Source organism: Monodon monoceros, unplaced genomic scaffold (genome assembly GCF_005190385.1).
Source record: "Monodon monoceros isolate NGI ecotype Baffin Bay Population unplaced genomic scaffold, NGI_Narwhal_1 Super_Scaffold_20, whole genome shotgun sequence".
In the NCBI taxonomy this organism is placed as follows: Eukaryota; Metazoa; Chordata; class Mammalia; order Artiodactyla; family Monodontidae; genus Monodon; species Monodon monoceros.
In genome coordinates, this window is record NW_021703777.1 from 20,420,119 (window position 1) to 20,436,013 (window position 15,895).

Here is a 15,895-nt window from a genome sequence, read left to right on the forward strand (position 1 = left end):
ATTTCCCTCAAGAGTTCCAGAATTCACTGGGAGTTCTCAAGGGTCTTTCAGATGGCTTGTATATAGTGGTCTCTAGTAATACAAATGTGGTTTAGAACGTGTAGATGTCTGCTTATCTGTCTTAAGCCATTAATGCATTATTTATCGGTGACAACCATAAGTGGTATCCAATCAAAAGTATCCCCATCCATCTCTTTGGAAGATATATGGGGTTTTACTTGTGTGTGCGTGCGATCATGGGAAATAGGGGCAAGTAAGGAAGACGGCCCGCTCAACCTTGCTAATATCATTAGCAGCCTGATAAAGTTTGAGACCCGTCGTCCTAGAACAGAAGAAAGCTCACAAGGGTGCTCATGGTGATTTTACAAGAACCTTTTTCTCTCCTCATAAAACACTTTTGGAATTTCAATACATGTTTTCAGTGTCAGCCTCGCAAAGGCCATTATGCAATGAAACTAACTTTATCCAAAAATTCCCTTCATGAACCGGAATCTGGAATGAGGGGAAAGACCAGCTCAAATTATTTTTTACAATTAAAAAGTAAGATGTTTAGCAACAAAGTTTGATTATTTTAACATGTGCAGATAACACTCATTCATTAATTCAACTAACAGACATTTACAGGGTGCCTTCAAGTAGTGAGCGTCGTGTGAGGATCTAGAAAGCATGATGAACAAGACAAACACAGAACCAGGAGACAGGTACTGGGGACAGGTGGGACCCAAAGGGGGCCATGGGGACCGAGGTGGCTGCACCTGAGTCTGCCTGGAAAAGTGCTGTCTTGCTCTAATGAATGACAGAATGATCTGTAATTATTAAATGAAAAGCACAGTCTAAATAACGATAGCCTCTGATTACGTTGTAATTATACTATTTGTAGTCTCCCAAGGAGATAAATCGTTCTCTTTCAGTTTTGTTTGTACTATCAATGATAAACAGGCCTAGTAAATTCATGAAGAGAAAAAGTGCACTTTAGCACAGCCCTTGCATCAATAATCAAAATTCTATGTCAGTGAGGTCGGAATTAAGGAGATTCGGCTGTCATTAGACTCCTGCCATGAAAAAAAAGAACCTTGGTGAAGGATTACTAATTAACTGACATAATGATGCAATAGACAGGGCAAAAAACTACTTAATCATCTATCTTCAGTTTGGGGATTGCCAGATAAAACAGAATATGCTCAGTTAGGTTTGAATTTCAGATAAACAACAAATAATTTTTTAGCATAAGTATGTCCCAGATATTGAACTGGATATAGTTTTACTAGAATATTTCTCGTTGCTTATCTGAACCATTTTAACTGGGTGCCCTGGATTTTTATTTGCTAAACCTGGTGACCCTATTGACTTTGAATTCTCAGCAGCATTCAAAACGTTGCTGTGTATGTTTGGGCAGAATTATCCCCTGACAGACTAGTCTGCCAATGTTTCTTAGGTTTGTGATGAGATCCGCAAGGCATGGGTCTCACGAATCAGTTAACCAGTCGTGTGGGTTTGCACATATTTCCCCCAGGTCATGTCCCGTAGTTTGTCCCACCCTCCCTCAGAGCAGAACCTTCCCTTATTAGTAACATAATCCTGAGAACAAGCTGCTCTTTCCCGTAGCTCAACGAACGTTAAGATTCCCAAATGCAAATTCTTAGGTATTGGAGAGCAAAACTTACTGCATTGTTTTCCAGCCCCTGCCTGAGGAAACAGCTTAGCTTCCTTGGTACATTTTTTTGGTAGCTTGGATGGAATCTGATAACAAAAAGGGGGCATGTTATCACATGAACTGGGGTCTCCAGGGCAATAAAAAGTGATAAGGCTCTGAAATCCTTTTATTTCAAAGGAAATAAAAGCTTCTTAGTCTGGCGTTAAAGGCACCACCTTTCTTTCTAACTTTTTCCTCCAGAGGAGGCTGGCAAACCATGGCCGGCTGCCTGTTTTTGTAAATACAGTTTTACTGGAACACAGCCATGAACATTCCTTTCCGTATCCTCTGTGGCTGCTTTCATATGACAACAGCAGAGTTGAATAGTTGCAACAGAGGCCGAATGTGGCCCAAGAAGCCTAAAATATTTACTATCTCACCCCAGGCAGAAAAAGTTTGCCGATTCCCGCTCTAGAATCCTCTGCTCACATTAGTTTATTCACTGGCCCCAAGCACACATCTATGTATCTTAGCTCCTATACTATGTTTTCCCTGCCTCTTCCCTTAAAACATATGTAACCAAACTTTTAAAATCCCTGAGGACACATTCAGGAAAAAAAAGTTACGGGTCACATTTTCCTTTTTTTAAATTCAAAACAAAAATGACTTTGGGAAAAGAATGAATATTCTCCAACCTCTGGTCTTTTTCTATTTCAGAAAGAAATCGACTATGAGAAAATGGCACTATTTTGTAGCAACTCAATCATTAATATCTGGTTATATCTGAGAAGTAGCTATGGAGGAATAACTTTCTCATCTTCCTTGCTGAAACCGGACTGGGAGCTGTGTTGTGGAGGAAGGTGCTCTCATCACTGGCCTCCCCAGAGCCTCCCCATCCTCCATATGGAGCCCTGCTTCCCACAGAGTCTACCTTGACCTCTGCAACCACAGTCACTGAAGCCTAGTCATGGACTAGTACAGGATGTGCCACGTCTTTATCCATGATCAGCTTACGGGTCCTATTTCTCTAAATAGATTGTAAGCCCTTTACAGGAACAAATTAGGCATTATGTATTCCTCCCTAACATATAAACACAGCGTATCTTCAGGTGATACTTCCTAAATGAAAGAGTGGAACTGGGATAATCTTGCTTTGAGAAGAGAAAATTGAGAGGGAACATAAGGATGTTAAGAGTATTTCTCAAGTGCAGGGAGGATTCTTTATATGAAGAGTATGTGCATACAGTCTGCAAGTTAGGAAAGTTTCTTAAACGCTCTGCTTTATTTCTCCATTTGTAAACTGCAGATGCTAATAGGGTTATTAAAAATTACATGGGTTAATACATATTAAATGCTTAGAAGATGATCTGGGACATAATGATTGCTCGAATAAATAACAGCTATTGTTATTAAGCATGCACTTTCATGTACATGATGGTGAGCTTTCTACTGAGAAACTTGGCCTAAAACAGCAGCAGCAGGGAAATAGTTATGAGACACTGGAATAGATAGTCAAAGAAACTGACAACACTGCTCTAAATCTACTTTAAAAAAAAAAAACAAGTAAGGCCTTCCGTAGTGGCGCAGTGGTTAAGAATCCACCTGCCAATGCAGGGGACACGGGTTCGAGCCCTGGCCCGGGAAGATCCCACATGCCGCAGAGCAACTAAGCCCGTGCGCCACAACTACTGAGCCTGCGCTCTACAGCCCGTGAGCCACAACTACCGAGCCCTTGTGCCACAAACTACTGAAGCCCATGCGCGTAGAGCCCATGCTCCGCAACAAGAGAAGCCACCCCAATGAGAAGGCCACGCACCGCAATGAAGAGTAGTCCCTGCTTGCTGCAACCAGAGAAAGCCTGCGCACAGCAACAAAGACCCAACGTAGCCAAAAATAAATAAATTATATATATTACTTTAAAAAAAAAACACACAAGTAAGAAAGATCCCTCTCTGTCTGAGGGAAGGATGGAATAAATGCTTCTTTAAGTGAAAAAAGTAATATGTATTCATTGTAAAGTGAACAAATAAATCAAATACTACAAAGATGTAGAAACTCCCAGTACTCTTACCCAATTTGGCAATTTACCATTTAAGACTTTTTTCCATTTATATATTAAGCATTTTCCCACCTGTGTGGTTTTTTTTTTTTTAACAAAAAAGGGGATCATATCATACACAATGTTCTTGACTTGTATTTTCTTAAAATTTCTTTCAACATGTTGGCAGATTTTTTAGTATGTTAAGAAGCTGCAAAACTGGTTTGATTTTTCTGGTACCAGCATCTGAATCAAATAACTCGAAAACATGGAGAAAATTTAAAAATCAATTTTAATTAGATTTCTTTCTTTCCATATACACAGACCATTTCCATCTGTTTTATCAAAGCTCTTGTACTTAAATTTCCAGTATTAAATTAAATGAGAAAATCTAACTTACGAAGAAATGAAAAATTTTTATAATTGTTTACCTAGACTGATACAGCTGCAATCTATTCAACTATTTTCATTTTAAAATTCTCTTTAATATCTGAATACACAAAAGTGTTCTTAGGAGACTAAACAGCTTTGGCTTTTCCTTCATATTTTGGCCTCTAGAAGGTTTGGGGCTTTCCAGCTCCTGAGGCATAAACTCTGTTCCCTCCCCCACTGTGTCGCCTTTCTTTTGTCTGGTATAGAATCAAGAGGGAAATTTTAAATGAATGATAATTTTACTTTAAATTCCTGTCTCTAACCAAATTAAATTGTGACTCTTAGTATTAAAACATTGTCTTAAGAACCAGTTATATGACAATATATATTATCTCTTTTTTTTTAATTGAGATAGTACTGACATATAACATTATACTACACATTATCTCTTAAAATCTTGAAAACTAAGCAAAGAAGAACATCAATAACAAACCCAAGTCATCTGCTGGGGCTATATGCAACGAGAAACTTCAGCTTCTTCCAAGATGTGACGAGCAAACTGAATGGAGCTCTGTAATGCTTCCATGTAATCCAGTGCACTACCTTCAAAGTTTCTTATCCTTTAATAGAAGATCTATGAGTCCGTAGGTTCTTCTTGTTATAAAGCCTCAAGATAACAGTAAAATATTTGAAGGGCAATTAGTGAAATTTAGTTTTGTTCTCTAAAAATAAACCCTGAGAAAACCCTGCTGGCCATTGTTATCAACGGATAATAATAGTAACAGCAGTAATAAAATATAATAGTAATAATGATAACAATAATAATCCATCCTTGATCTTGAGGACCTTATGCTAAGTGAAATGTCAGGCAAAGACAAATACTGTATGTCCCCACTAATATGTGGAATCTAAAAAAGCCTAACTCATAGAAAGAGAGTAGAGCAGTGGCTGCCAGGGGCTGGAGGATGGGGAAATGGGGAGATGCTGGTCAAAGGGTACAAACTTCCAGTTCAACTTGGCTTGAATCTCAGCTCCAGCTCTTACCAACGAGGTCACCTGGGGCAAGTTAATTCATCTCTCTATGCCTTAGTTTCTTCATAAGTACAACAAAAAAGGATTATAAAATCTACTTCACAGACTGTTGTGAAGGCTACATGTCCAGCGTTTGAGCAGATGGTAGGTATTCAAAGTTATCCACCTCATTCCCTCTCCCTTTCTTATACATCACAAAAATCTTTGCCTTGACCAGAACTGTTCCTCAGAATACAGATGAATGTATTTGTTGAGCCTGGTTCCAACAAAAGCGATACAGAAGGGACTTTTGCCTTGTGTGGGAGGTTGGGATACATGAGTTCCAGCTCCAATTTCTCTAAAATGTGACCAAGCACTTTCTAAAAACCAGACAAAAGAACTCCTGCATGGACCTGTCACCTGGAAAACATCAGCCTTCTCAGTGGCTCATCGGATGGGCAGCTTCTCTTAGGTTACCTGGTCAATGATCAACTACAAGGAGCCCGCTTAGCTGGATTTGTTAGTGGAGCAAATCAACATCAGAAGATGACTTGGGCAGAGGAGGACAAGTCATGGAGTAGCAAATAATATCTTGAAATCTAATTGGCATGTCCGGAGGAAGCATCAATAATGTAAAAAAAAAAAAAAAAACCTGAATGAATTCACTTATCTCTATCTCATAATCAGGCTAAAAACCACATGATGCCCTAATATCTCACAGCCCAAAGCCAATCTGCATTGAAATAGCTCTTCCTTGTTACCATTCTGAGATTTCGAGAAGTCCTGCTAAATTGTCTTTACATCCACCAATCTTGTTTGAGATGAGAACAATTCAGGAAAAAAAATACGTTAACATGAACATCCAGAATCTGGGATTAGTATAAAAAGTAGAGACGTGTAGGGCTTCCCTGGTGGCGCAGTGGTTAAGAATCCACCTGTCAATGCATGGGACATGGGTTTGAGCCGTTGTCCAGGAAGATCCCACGTGCCGCGGAGCAACTAAGCCCGTGAGCCACAACTACTGAAGCCCGTGCTCCGCAGCAAGAGAAGCCACCGCCATGAGAAGCCCACGCACCGCAACCAAGAGCAGCCCCCGCTCGCCGCAACTAGAGAAAGCCCGCGTGCAGCAACGAAGACCCAACACAGCCACAAATAGATAAATAAGTAAATTTATAAAAGACAAACAAAAAAAATCTCAAAACTAGCGAACATTCTGAAGCTTCTGAAGCTGACACAGTAGTAAAAAGGTAAAAATGTACATTTTGGCTATTTAAACTGGTTTAGAAATAGATAGCTAGTTCCTTATTTTACCTCGAGTATTCTCTGCCAACAGTGGTGGCAGAGAATAAGATGCTTAAATTCTCTGCCAACAGTGGTTTACCTCTGTGACCTGAGGACGGAGGTAAAGAAAAAAGGGGGGAGCATGTTCACTTTATACATTTCTGTATTTCTTGAAGTTCTTTTTTCTACCAAGTATTTGCTACCTATGTAATTAAAAAAAAATAAAATATTCTGCTTCTGTTTTTCCAGGCCATCTTTCCTGGTGATCTGAATATTTAAAATTCTTATTCAGGTTTATCATATTCTATGTAAAGGGGAAAACTGATTCCAGAACTTTCTTGATATAAATTTTTATTTGTTTGAAACGTTCTCACAAACCACACACCCAGTCTATGGCATAGATTGTGGTGACAGTTTCATGAACGTATACTTAACTCCAAATTGATGAAGTTGTATATGTTAAATATGTACAGCCTTTTGTATATGAATCATGTCTCTAGTTTAAAAAAAAAATCGCAATCAGGTTTTATATAAGATTAGAATGCATCAGGCCAAATCTTCTGTCACTACACTAGAATTTTCCAAACACAGCTTCCTGTAACTGCAAATAAAGCCTCTGATGGGAACATAAGCGAGTACTACAGGTTTGAACAACTTTTAAAAACTCTACCGTAAGCCTTTTGTTTCCTCAACTGTTATTTCAAAAGCTTGATGTCACCCTTTTGGGAGGAATTTTTCCAGACTAAAGCCTCCTGACTGGCAGTAAAAGCACTGAGTGCCCACTTTGTTTTTGTTTTTGTTTTTTTTTGCGGTACATGGGCCTCTCACTGTTGTGGCCTCTCCCGTTGCGGAGCACAGGCTCCGGACGCGCAGGCTCAGTGGCCATGGCTCACAGGCCCAGCCGCTCTGCGGCATGTGGGATCTTCCCGGACCGGGGCACGAACCCGTGTCCCCTGCATCGGCAGGCGGACTCCCAACCACTGCGCCACCAGGGAAGCCCCCACTTTGTTTTACCCGATACATCAGACCCTAAAAATGGGGAGCAGTAATAGGGAGAAAAATTAATAGAGCAGTGTAAACTAAGCTGCTGCTTCATTAGAGGTGACTGACTGCTCCATGACCACTTCCTGCATCCCCCTTAGAAAGATCTAATAGATTCCACAGCCTTTATTTCAGTCATAAGACTCACTAACTTTTCTGCTAACCCTTTTAGCAGATGTCTCATGACATGATCATCATTGGGCTTACGAATGAAGGTGACGAGGACCTTTTGAGAAACTGTCACCACACTGCTTCATCCCATGTCATAAAAGCAGTGATACTGACCTTCTCCCCTCAAGGTATTAACAAGGGTAAACTTTTCAGGTCCTTGCTAATACCACCACTCTTTGAGTCTACCACTGGACCCAAGTCTCTCCAGGTGTTTGAGTGGTAGGTATAAAAACCAGTGAATTCGTGCCTCTAAAAGAAAAAAGAAAGGCAATGAATTTCTTTCTATTCCATAGATAGTTACTGGCCTAGTGCTTCAGCCTCAGCCACTGCTCCAGCTTTCCCTGGTCATGACTCCCATGCAGATCACTGCATTTGTACAGCACACTGGGGGAACTGGATGAAGCTGGTCAGAGCCAGACGTGACTGGCTTGACACAGGGAGGGAGGGAGGCGCTTGGGAAGTCTCAGGCCCCACTCAGCCCCGCAGGGCTCATTCCTGACACACTGGTTGGGAAGCTCAGCCTAGCCCTTCAGCTCGCTGAGTCTCAGGTCTGTGAAGTGAGCCAGTAACCAATACTAAACTCAACGAAGCCTGCTGGACTGTTTTCCCAGAGTCAGTCAGTTACTGGGTATGACCTTCAAACTATGAGATTTAAAACAGCAGCGTGTGCGTGTGTGTATGTGTGTGTGTGTGTGTGTGAATTCTACCCTCTTTTTCGTCTCCCATCCTCATTCAGCAAGAATTTTTTTTTTTAATACCAAATTAACAGAAAGTGCTATGAAGCATAGAAGATGGAACAGATATAGACTGTGCCCTCAAGGAAACCTCTCTCCTGTAGGGTAAAGAAGACATTTATATAAATATATATTTGCTGAATGAATAAAAGAATAATTGCATGAGGTAAACAGTGACACTTTCCAGAAAAGAGTTATAAATAAACTTCTATGGAAGTGACGCAGGAAAAGTTTCCTTCTGGACAGGTTAAAGGAATCGTGAGAGAAGAAAGCACTGATACCACATCGAGTAAGAGGCTGCTATGGGACTCAGTTATCCACCAGGGCAGAAGAAAGGAAGCAGAATATTCGACCATTTAACATGAATAGTTTGGAAACCAATTTCTGCTAAAAAGAGGTGGGGTGTGGGGTTGAGGACAGTGGGAAAGAGAAGGCTGGAATTAAAATAAAAATTTACAAAAGTTCTCTGATAGGTTTTTATTGTTTTCCTTACCCCTCCTTATATCAGATAATTGAGAGCCTGAGGACCTGTTAATATTTTTTAAAAGCGACTCATTCCACCTACAGAAAAGGGATTGTGTGTTACAAGCCAGTCCCTGCGATCACCCTTCAACTATCAGCTTGGACGTTTTCTTTCCTGAAGGAATTCCAAGGAATAAGGAAGCTTCAGCTTATCACCAATGTCAAGAGTTTACAGTAAGCGGTGCTGTGGCCCACAGAATCCTATAACCTGCTTTAGCTAAATCCATTTCTGAATTACCCAGTCAAGTGGTATGAAAAGAGCTAGTCCTTCCATGGCTCTGAATTCCTCTAAATGCTGGAGAAATTCACACGACCACTTTTCATTTCTGAAGCGGACACGGCTTAAAAGTCACTGTTGGCCCATGCAACCCCATCTCTTCTTGAAAGAGAAAAGTCCTAGTTATTTCCACCTGTCTCAAGAGGGTGAGAAGCTTCTGCCTCACAGCGTTCTCATGGGGGGGGGGGGGTAAAAGCAAGGTAAAAGAACCCTGCTGTGAAAAGTATTTTAACTAGTGGTAGAACACAGGAAATGCTAGTTACGACATCAGCGTTAAGGTATCACACACAATGTCCAGTCATCCCAAAGACAAGCATTTAGAACACTGTGAGTCTGCAGCTGTACCCCTCCTATATCTACCCATCTTACTGCTTGGACCGTGATGACGTGGCTTTGAAGAACTTTGCTAAATAGTCTCTTGACTAATCTCAGGAGGAAAGAGAATATGCCGAGAAAATTATGAAGCTGCAGAACCAATGAGGTGGCTGAACCTTCTTTCAAAAGGAGATCAAGAAACTGGACCATGATGTCTGGGAGTGTGCTGAACACAGAGCGAGCGTGCATTACGCTTGGAAAAGAGCGTCAATCAGCCACTACTGGAACTACACACAGTGGTCCCTGACAAAAACGATCCCCACCTGTGTGACTTTATGGAGACTCATTATCTGAATGAGGAGGTGAAATCCATCAAAGACCCGCGTGACCACCTAACCAACCTGTGCAAGATGGGGGTCCCTGAATCTGGCACAGCAGAGGCTCTCTTTGACAAGCACACCCTTAGAGGCAATGATGGCAGAGCTGAGTCTTAGGCCATAGCCACGGGGGTGTAACTAAGCAGGATGCTATGGGACCTTCCCGGGACGGACCCCTCGCCCACATCCTCTGCTGGAGCTCCTCTCGGAAGTACTCAGATAACAGGAGCTGACGCACATTTCCGGAGCTGTTTTCCAGACACCACCAAATGGAAGAAATTAACTACTTGGTCATGACTATGTAGCCCACAGACCTACTGCTTATGTTAACCCCTGTGACACCGCCCTGTTCCCTCACCATCAACCAAGCAGAGACATGTGTGCAAGTTGATCACATACTCTGGGACTCCCCTCCCTCACCTGGTGTTTAAAAATGCTTTCCCGAAACCCATCTGGGAGTTCGGGTGTTTTGAGCACTAATTACCCTGGGTTCATTGCTTGGCGCCTGCACTAAACACTGCACTTGCCTTCACCACAGCCAGATGTCAGACTGGCTTTACTGCACACGGCTGAGCAGACCCAAGTTTGGTTCAGTAACGGGGGGTGGCTGACATCCCTGGTCCCCAAAGCAGTACATGCATGTTGGGGTTACTTTGACTTTTTCTATAAATTATACTAAAATATTCACTTAAATTCTTTCATTCATATCATTCCTCCAAATAAAGTAATTTGGTACCTACTCCCCACCCCCGCAAAAAACAAAATAAAACAAAACCGTGAGTGCTACCTGCCATCAAAGAAGAAGAACTTCCCCCGTCCGTTCTTTTCTCCGTGAATGAAGTTGCCCTCAAATCTGTCTGTGGAGGAGTAGGTGACTGTGCAGAAGCCGTGCGGTAATCCATCATCGTCCAGGTGCCCTGGAGAAAGGGAACCACAAGGCAAACCTTAACATCTTCCACGCTCACCCACCATCATCTGTGCTCACATGCTGCCAGCAAGTGCCCCGTGCAGCTCAAGGGTCCCTTCCCTGCCTGAGGGGAGAGCGAACACCAAGGTTTCCCTGCCCGCATCAGCACCGTCAACTCCGCTCTTAGGTACACTTTAGAAAGGACGGGTCCACAGTAGAGGGCCTTAGACACGTGTACGGTTATGAGCCAGAACCACGCTCATATTTCACCGGGGACTGAGAGTTATTCTCAATAATAACACCTGCAGTGTGAGTTTCAGTTGACCCAGTACTTCCCCACAGGGTACTGCTCACCTGTGGAATTAACGCCCCCGAACTCTCATGCTTAACGGAAACATAGCTGAGATGGCACACTGTCTTGGCAATAAGTTATCTGGTTCTAGAACTAAGTATACAATACGACTTCATACATCATTATATAGTATGTGGAGCACTGCTAGCCAGGCGCCCTCTGAAAAGGATAGAGCCACGTCTTGAAGACTGCCCGAGTATCTACACCTCACGGTACGAACACACGAACTCAGAGTCCCTCTAAGCTTAAACTTAAGCTTAACATTGAACTTACTGCTTTACTTTACAAAATCGTTCAGCTTTGAATGTTCGGTAATCACCCTGTCATACACCCTCTACCCACTGTGTTCAGAGGGTTTGTGCTTTAAATGTAGTTAGAAGTATCCACATGACCATTTAAGTCGTGATTTTGAACATCAACAGCAATGATTACACTGTGATCTTTAAACTGCTGGTTCTTCTTGGGTCACCGATTGGTGTACTCTTATATTTACGTTTACAGTCAATGCTTAGGTTTTTTATTATTATCTACATATTTCACAAAACCCAAGAGTCACCTCACTGGTGCCTCCCCAGTCATTCTGGTGAACTAATTTTGCAGAGGCGGGTGAAAATGAAGGCAGCAGTTAAATCTACTGGCTTTCTCCCGGGTTAATGACCTGAGTCATGGATGAAAAAGGTATAAAAGCATTAAATACTGTGTGCAATGCAGGGACATTAAACACTTAAATGTGGCTTCCAGATGGCTCACAGACATAAAAGAAAACACAAACCATTTCACCACAACGAATGCTTTACTCTCCTAAAAGAACTTCTTCTAAAGTGATAAACGAATGTCATCCCTTAGAAGAGAGAGGAAGTAAGCTCTCTTACAAAGAACGAAAAAGCTCTTTATTTGTATTATTGATTACACAAACATAAAATAAAAATGAACAAATGCACTGTTTTCTTGCTACATCTGATTCTGCATAGAATGAACTACCTGGAATATATTACATAAAAACATGGCTACTTAAATAAGTCACAATCAATAAGGTTCCTTTCCTCTTAACCCAAATTTTTTTCTAACAAGGGCCAGGAAATTAATGGTTAGGAGGGAAGTAGGCCACAATTGCTTCCTTCTTGCTTAAAAACCAAAAACTGTACCTGACATAATTCAATGACACTTGAGTCATATGAAGTGATTTGGACAATTATTTTCTAAATATCTACTGATGGCGTTTCTCTCATTGAAATAAATTATATCTACTTTTCTCCTTTCATTAAAAAAAGACCACTCAGTGTATAGTTAAAAGCTTTCTTTTATGAAATGTTGCTCAGATCAAATTAAATTTAGCTATTTGCTTTCCTACAAATTTAGTATTCCACTTCTGATTTAGGTATAACTGTCAGAATAATCATTTTAACCTTATATTGAGGTACTTACTAATTTACTGAAAACGCTTTCCCCATAGAAAACAGTTCACATAGTTCAGACTTTATAAAGTTAATGTTTGATAAAATTAGTTATTCTACTTTAGATCAAGAGAAATATTATGATAAACATGAACACTAAGGGGAAAAAAAAATCCAATGTTAATTCATTTCCACCTTTGCTCAGTTGCAATAGTCCGATCCTATTTCTGAACCGAACACTGCAGGTGCACGTACCCTCAGCGATGGCATTTAGATGTTAGAGAAACTTGGAAGCATCACAGAACATACTAAAAGCACCTGAAGGACAGTACTGAACCCCACTGAGACGAAAGCAAAAAAAATCAACCCTGCTCCATGAAGGGTGCTTATGCCCATGCCTCCTTCCACAGGCCAGTGAACAGAAGTCCCATCACCTTGTTTGGCTCTAGGGAGGGAGAACAGAGAAGCTGCTGAATGATGGCTGTTTCTCTGGTGACACTGTGTGTTTAGAAAGAAGGCTCAGACTTGTGACGGTTCCCTGCCTTTCTAAAGGTGTTTAGGCTGCTTGTTGTGAGAAATCTCCCTCTATCAGATCACAGCAGAATCCTCTGGTTGGCTCATTTGTTTTGTTTTCTTCTCATCCTTCCAAAAGGAGGATGATGTGATCAATGACCAGGATGTGATCAATGAAAAGGAGCTAAAAGTTAAGGCTTGTGATAATTCAAGACTTCCACCCTGAATATGTAACAGCCGGGGGTGGTGTTCCTAGCAGTAGAACTTTATGTTTAAAACAACAGCCACAACCAAAACAATAACAACAACTAAGGGACCTTCCAAGGAAAGAAATGTCAGGAAGAAAAGACATTAGGCTGGGACTTCCCTGGTGGAGCAGTGGTTAAGAATCTGCCTGCCAATAAAGGGGATACGGGTTTGAGCCCTGGTCCGGGAAGATCCCACATGCCGCGGAGCGACTAAGCCCGTGGGCCACAACTACTGAACCTGTGCTCTAGAGCCTGCGAGCCACAACTACTGAGCCCGTGGGCCACAACTACTGAAGCCTGCGCGCCTAGAACCCGTGCTCCGCAACAAGAGAAGCCACCACAATGAGAAGCCCGCGCACCGCAACGAAAAGTAGCCCCTGCTCGCTGCAGCTAGAGAAAGCCCCCGCGCAGCAACGAAGAACCAATGCAGCCAAAAATAAATTAATTAATTTTAAAAAGAAAATAAAGAAAAAAAAAAGAGAAGCGATTAGGTTGCTGAGACTTCATATCTCCTATCAATGTTAGTGCGAGAGGAGCTTCTGGTACAACTCTTGTTCCGCTGCCATTTGGACAATAAGATCATGTAATATCTGTCTTGCCAGCAACAGTCAATTTAATGGAGAGGGAGACTGATGTACAGAGAAGAAAAAACTCTGTATACCTACTATGCATCAGGCACTGGGTTACGCAATTTCCTGTCGTCTAAATTAAACCTTACAACCATCCCTCAAATTCCAGTCTTATAGATGAGGAAGCCACTGCTATGTGCCCAAGAAACACATTAACTGCTACCCTGAACGCGCTCATGGATGCTGAAGGCCCCTTCCCCCAATCCTCCAATCCCTCTTCTCTCTGGTCAAGGGCAAACTGGCCGAACACCCTTTCTTCCCTGCCCGTGGTGGAAGAAGCGACCTCTAAAGAGGGAGGTGTTCTCAGGTCCCAGGCAGAGAAGTGGAAGACGCCTTTGTAGTTAAGATAGTTCTCACAGAACCACCAGGATCTTCACCAGCACATCCTGGTGGCAAACGCCTGTCTCTTCCAAGTGTTACCCAATGCAAAGAGAAACGCTAGTCCAGCTTGCTCTGATTGAGATCAATCTGTGCGATGCGCCAAGTCAGCCAACAGCCTTCCGGGCCAATTCCCACTCAACAGAGATTGAATGCCAACCCAAACAACAGGGAAAACCCACTTGAATGACTGCTCTGTGTTGGGAATGCGGTCCCAGTTCGTGTGCCATATATCTGTCTGCAGCACGGTTTTAAATATTGACTGAAGTTAGAGGAAGAGGGAATAAAACATAATCGTCTCACAAGTCTAGTTTTTCACTCTGTTCTAAAGATCATTATCTACTGAACAGAGAGAAAGTTCAATTTTTTTCCCCACGGGTTCCCCCGGAGCTTTTTCCTGAACCTGACGAGAGCCAGGCCTGTATTCTATGCAGTGACGGTACCTCTCAGCACAGGAAATTCCCTCTGGATCGGACATCTGGCTGCTTACTGCCTCAGACTTATTCACAGGACATCTGAGTGTGTGTGTATATATGTGTGTGTTTCCCTCAGAACCAGAGGCCCTTACATGCATTGTTGGTTTTGTATAATAGAACTACTTTTAAAAAAAAGTAATAATAATAAAAAGGCAAACTTATTCTGTTTAGTGCAAAGAATGTGCCCTCATGATGATACACTTACGCTGGTGGTTAAAAACATAATTTGAGGGCTTCCCTGGTGGCGCAGTGGTTGAGAGTCCACCTGCCGATACAGGGGACACAGGTTCGTGCCCCGGTCCGGGAGGATCCCGCATGCCGTGGAGCGGCTGGGCCCGTGAGCCATGGCCGCTGAGCCTGCGCGTCTGGAGCCTGTGCTCCGCAACGGGAGAGGCCACAGCAGTGAGAGGCCCGCGTACCGCAAAAAAAAAAAACAAAAACAACATGATTTGAGTTTTGAGAGTAATCCCTTACAAGAACTCAATTATTGGTTGTGAGGGTCTTAATTTTAATATGAGGCCTACACGTAGAGGTGCTACCAGGACACCTAGCCTGTATTTTTCCTAAGTACATTGCATGAGCAGTCTTATTAGAAACAGGCAGGATGAGATACTAGGGGGACTGTTAGAAATGCTCTTAATATTTGAGGGGTTGGGACAGTGAAACATGGAGATGCTTGTTTTCATTCTGGCTCCTTAGTTCTGGAGACTCTGCTATTTCCCATTTTTGAGGATTCTTCCTCGATGTCTCCTTTATGTTTCGAGGCCTTTCTGTTTTTTCCTACCCTCGTCACTGCTACCGCAAAGAGCCTTTTAGGTGATCGCCTCACCCGCTCCCCACTGCCTGTTCATCCCATGCTCCCGCCCTCCCAGAGCAGAGCCTTCATCCTCCATTCCCAGCTCTAAAGAGCCCCTCACATGGCCCATGGCCTCCAGGACAGAGTCCACAATCTCGGCCCGTGACGAGCCGCCTTTCCCTGTCTCACCTTCCACTTTTCTCCTCCTGGGCCCTCTGTTACAGCCGAACACAGGATTCGTCTCTGAATGTGCCTGCATAATTCCACTCCTCTCTCTCTTTTTTTTTTTCCCTTTCTTTTTAATGTCTTTGTGCTCCTGGGTTAGTATTCAATTAGCTGAAATTCCTTGATGATATTAATGAATCACACGTTAAGGGTGTCCCTTTCCTTGTAGGATGATATCCGTCTCATTGAATTTTGTCAATCTAAT

At 42.4% G+C, this 15,895-nt stretch overlaps 1 protein-coding gene across 2 annotated transcripts in view; it reads right to left on the reverse strand.

Moving 5' to 3' along the window:
* SETD7 (SET domain containing 7, histone lysine methyltransferase) overlaps positions 1–15,895 on the reverse strand; it is a 49,558-nt gene that overhangs the window by 29,061 nt on the left and 4,602 nt on the right. For both annotated transcript variants that reach the window (XM_029235319.1, XM_029235320.1), the window contains exon 3: positions 10,560–10,689. In XM_029235319.1, coding sequence (XP_029091152.1) covers positions 10,560–10,689 — 130 coding nt within the window. The remainder of the gene's footprint in view (positions 1–10,559; positions 10,690–15,895) is intronic.